The sequence below is a fragment of the Protobothrops mucrosquamatus genome, unplaced genomic scaffold (assembly GCF_001527695.2).
Source record: "Protobothrops mucrosquamatus isolate PMUCROS unplaced genomic scaffold, P.Mucros_1.0 scaffold_141, whole genome shotgun sequence".
In the NCBI taxonomy this organism is placed as follows: domain Eukaryota; kingdom Metazoa; phylum Chordata; class Lepidosauria; order Squamata; family Viperidae; genus Protobothrops; species Protobothrops mucrosquamatus.
The window spans coordinates 651,538-656,061 of record NW_015386217.1 but is presented as its reverse complement, the minus strand read 5'-3'; the positions used below and the strand labels follow the sequence as shown (position 1 = coordinate 656,061).

Genomic DNA, 4,524 nt, shown 5'->3' with positions numbered 1-4,524 from the left:
AATTGTTCACAAACATTGCCATATCACAGTCATGCACTCTGATTAGTACATGTTCTACCGGTATGTACTGTAGAATGTGTACTAATATAAATATTAATATATTTAAGGCATATATTTGATTGGGCTGTTGTTGGATATATACACTGTACTTTTAGACTCTCATGATCTGGGCTGAAGGAGATATCCTAATGTGCATTATCTTCATGTTTTATCACCTGACCATAACTAAGACCTCAATATGTTTTTATTTTAGAAAAGAATAGAATAGAAAACTTTATTGTCCCTTTAAATATATACTAATCAGCATGCATTAAAATGAAATTTCATTGCATTGAGCTTTCAAAAAATACCATTATGCATATACCCATACACACACATGACACAGAGAAACGTCACAGTCTAGTTCGAATGTATATCTATACATGGCGGAAAAAAAGAATCCTGCAAATTTACAAGGTGGATGGAATAAGGAATAATGCTATTACAGAATCTAGTAGTTCTGCTATAAATACAGTACTTCAAAACTTTCTCCCAGAGGGGAGCCAAAGAAACTGACTATGAAGTGGGCGTGTGGGGTCTTTAACAATGCTTTGAACTCTAAGCACATAGCGCTTATAAGCAGTATCCTGAATAACAGGAAGCGAGCTTCCTACAATCTTCTGAGCTGTCCTTACTACTCTCTGTATGGACCTTCTATCTGAGGCACTGCTACCACCAAACCAAACAGTGATTGGTTAAAACGCTCTCAATGGTGCCTCTATAAAAAGTGGCCAGGATAGAAGGAGAAAGATATGCTCTCCTCATCCGATGCAGGAAATGCAAATGCTGGTTTGCACGCTTCACTAAAGATGATATATGAAGAGACCAAGTCAGATTGTTAGTTATCTGCACCCCCAGGTATTTAATTCTATTGACCACTTCCACAGCTGCAGCCTTGATACAAAGTGACTATGCTGGCTCTTTCTAAAATCAACAATGATCTCCTTTGTTTGATTAATATTCAAAACCAGGTTATTTTTATTTTACTGATCAGTACAGTTTTAATAAAATGATATGTTTTGTTTATTTGTGTTCATGTGTTTTGTTATGTATATTAACTTTCAGCAAACATATATAGCCTTCTATACTGGGTTTTGACCAAGATCACAGCTGATGAGGACTTGACAGGAAATATTGTCTCAATTCTTAAAAGTGAAAGCTTTCACAAGACAAAATAGATTCTGAAGGAGCAGAAGTCATAATACAGCTACTATTGGAATGGCTTAGAAGGGAAAATAAGGAGCTTGCAATGGGGATCAGGTAGTATATATGCAGCCAGTGCAAGGATTTATTTATTTATTGAATTTATATACCGCCCTATCTCCCTTACGGGACTCAGGGCAGTGAACAGGCGATAATAAAAACCACGATAAATATACACAAGTTTCTGTTCTAAAATCAAATTAAATAACAGGCCTGCTCTAAAAGTACCCCATACAAAACCCTCACTAAAACATAATCAAACTACGTAGATTCTTTAACAATGTCCTATTGATTACATTCATCAGACTAAATACCTTAGGCTTAATGAGGGTCTTTGAAACTAAAATGTCCCAGTTCAGATATATTAGCTTGCTGTCTTATATAAGTAAAACGATTGGTCCATCTCTTTCTTTGGGATTTTAGACAGCACTATTTAGGAATACAACTCCTGTCCAATTATATTAACCCAGCAAGGGTTGGGAGGTTGAATGCAGANATCATGTCCCACACACTCTCCTCATGCAATTGCTGTTAAAAACATCATAGCTTGTTAAACACCTTTCAAAAGGTCAAAACTAAGCATTGTGGGTAAGGAGCAACTTATAATACAAAAACAATTATTTATACCTATAACAAGATAATTTACTAATGCAGATCTTCCAGAAAGGAGTAAAAATGGGAAAGCCCTTGATAATCATCTTGGATGATGATATTATTATGGACATTTTAAATGTTAGATGTTACTCTAGATATTTTGTTGGCTATTTCTTTTGCATATGTTTTATTAAGTTCCTTAAGTGGATGTTTTATTACACTGCCATTACTGACGTTTAGGATTAGAGGAATCTTAGAACCAACTTCCAGTGGAGGCAGTGGGCCAATTATCAGTAACTGAATTTAAACATGCTTGGGATACACTTGTCTATTATCCAATAAAATGAATAAACAAATAAAAATAAAATAAAAATACAAACAAAAAACTCAAAGTGCAGATTCGATAGACCACTGGGTCTTTTTCTGCCATCAGTTTTCTAAGTTCTATAGCTGCCTTGAATCTGTTTGGATTTGGCAACATACAAATTAACTCACTAATCTAATTAAATAACTATGAACCTAAGGTTTATGCATTGACTCAAATACACAATAACTTATTTGGCTGCTTACAACAAGAGGACAACTTTACAAAATTTTATCCTTCCCCGTCCACATTACAGTATAAATGCCGAGCAAGAATGTGCATAGACAGTTTGACAATGTGGTAACTTTTACAAACCAAATTAGTAGTTTCAGTCCTTTATTATGGAGACAGTGATTTCTATACTGAAATTTACTTTGCACAGAAAGAACACTAAGACGTCTGATCCTACACGATTGCTAGGCTATGGAAATTATGATAATAATTTAATATCTAAGATTTAATGTAGTATTTTCTTGCACCTTAGCATGATGCAAAGCTCAGCAACTTCTCACATCCAGAACACTGGTTCTCAATGTCTCCTATTTCAAGTCTCACCAGTGACCATACTTGAAAGAATCTGAGCTGCACCTTGAAAGAGGACAAAAGCTCACCGTCCCAATGGGCTTACAATTTTATTTTAATTGTTCATTTGCAAGCACCCTATCTAAGATTAGTTCTGCTGTTCTAGTTGAAAAATAGAGTACAGCTGTGCAGTGATCGGTCCAGATGTGAAGGAGAACAGATGCCCACCTTCAAATCAAACAGGAGCCCAGCTAAAAGCACAGACCATTGTTACTTGCAGAGACCACTAAGAATGCCCTTATTCCCGTTTTCCCTCCAAATCCAGATGGCCGTCTAGTGCAGTGGTTCTCAAGCTGTGGGTCGGGACCCCATTTGGGGTCGATCGACCATTTCACGGGGGTCGCCAAGCAAGGCTGTCCGCCATTTTTTTTTGTCCGCCATTTTTTCCCCTTTTCCGGCGGGTGCCTTACCTCCCTTGGGCTGGGCCAGCTGGTGGTCGGCCTGCTCCGTCTCTGCCGCTTGCCAGCTACGCCTCGGCCGGCACAGGGGGCGGAACCACGCATGCGCGGCGCTCCCGGGCAGGGAAAGTCCTCGACTTACGACCAGTTGGGTAGTCCTCGACTTACGACCGGTTTAGTCCTCGACTTACGACCGGTTTAGTCCTCGACTTATGACCGGTTGGGGTTGCGGCATTAAAAAGGTTGAGAACCACTGGTCTAGTGAACGGGGCTGCTTCTGGTCGGGCAGCCCCTGGCCAAAACAACTGGAGTGATTGTTTGGGGAGGAATGAGACGAAACAGGTGGAAAGGGCAAGAAAATATGGAAAATCTACAAAAGGAAGTCGCTATCGTTCCTCTCCACCCCCCCTTCCGCCCCGAAGCAAAACAATACCTGCCCCTGGTTGGAAGTACCCCATAGGATGGACTTATTGTGTGTATCGAAGTTTTCTCAATGTCCCAAAACAGGGACTCTTCCCTCCCCAACTCCAAATGATGGGAGGGGCTTATTTAGGTTCCCACAATGGCAGCAGAGGGATCGTGCAGCGCAGGCGAAGAAAGGCGCTACCTTGGTATCGACGTCGGCCAGGCAGTCCCGGCGAAAGGCGTCAAAGAGGCCGCGGCTCTTGAGCTGCCCCACGATGAGGCCGATGAGCTGCGCGTCGCCAGGGGGCAGCGAGGCCGGGTCGGTCCCGCCCGGCCCCGCCGAATTCCCACCAGCTCCGCCCGCCCCTGAGGGTGCCCCGCCGGGCTCCGCCATCCCCCCCCCCGGGGCCGCGTTGCCCTTCTACTCCCGGCGGCGGCGGCGGCAGCACAAGTCCAAAGAGCAGCAGCTGTTGGCTCTGTTCATACGGCGGTCGCAGGAATTCTGCATCACCGTTTCCCGCCGCAGGTTGGGACACGCAAGCTTGTCAAGGCAAAGGCGACCATGGCGCGTGTCTATTACGTTCCCCACCCGGCGGCAGGGAGAGGCGAGGGGATGCTGGGTATTGTAGGAGCAGGCCTGGCTAGAAAGCGGGCGGGGCTACTTGTGGTGATGCAGCGTGGGGGGAAAAGCTTCGGGGCTGCACGGAGGCGGAGAAATAGTCTTCTAAAGCTCGCGTCCCACCACATTTACAAGAGTACCCGTCATCCGGTTGTGTTAGACTATGACTGCCATCATCCCCTTAGATAGAGGAATGATATAAGGATACTGGGAATTGTAGTCCATTACTATCTAGAACAGTGTTTCTCAACCTTGACAATTTTAAGGCATGTGGACTTCAACTCCCAGAATTCCACAGCCAGCAATGCTGGCTGTGGAAT

At 43.1% G+C, this 4,524-nt stretch overlaps 1 protein-coding gene across 2 annotated transcripts in view; it reads right to left on the bottom strand.

Moving 5' to 3' along the window:
* The window catches only part of BOD1 (biorientation of chromosomes in cell division 1), a 23,991-nt gene extending 20,012 nt beyond the window's left edge, over positions 1-3,979 (bottom strand). For both annotated transcript variants that reach the window (XM_015818635.1, XM_015818643.1), the window contains exon 1: positions 3,788-3,979. In XM_015818635.1, the coding sequence (XP_015674121.1) occupies positions 3,788-3,979 (192 nt within the window). The remainder of the gene's footprint in view (positions 1-3,787) is intronic.
* Positions 3,980-4,524: the final 545 nt, after the last annotated feature.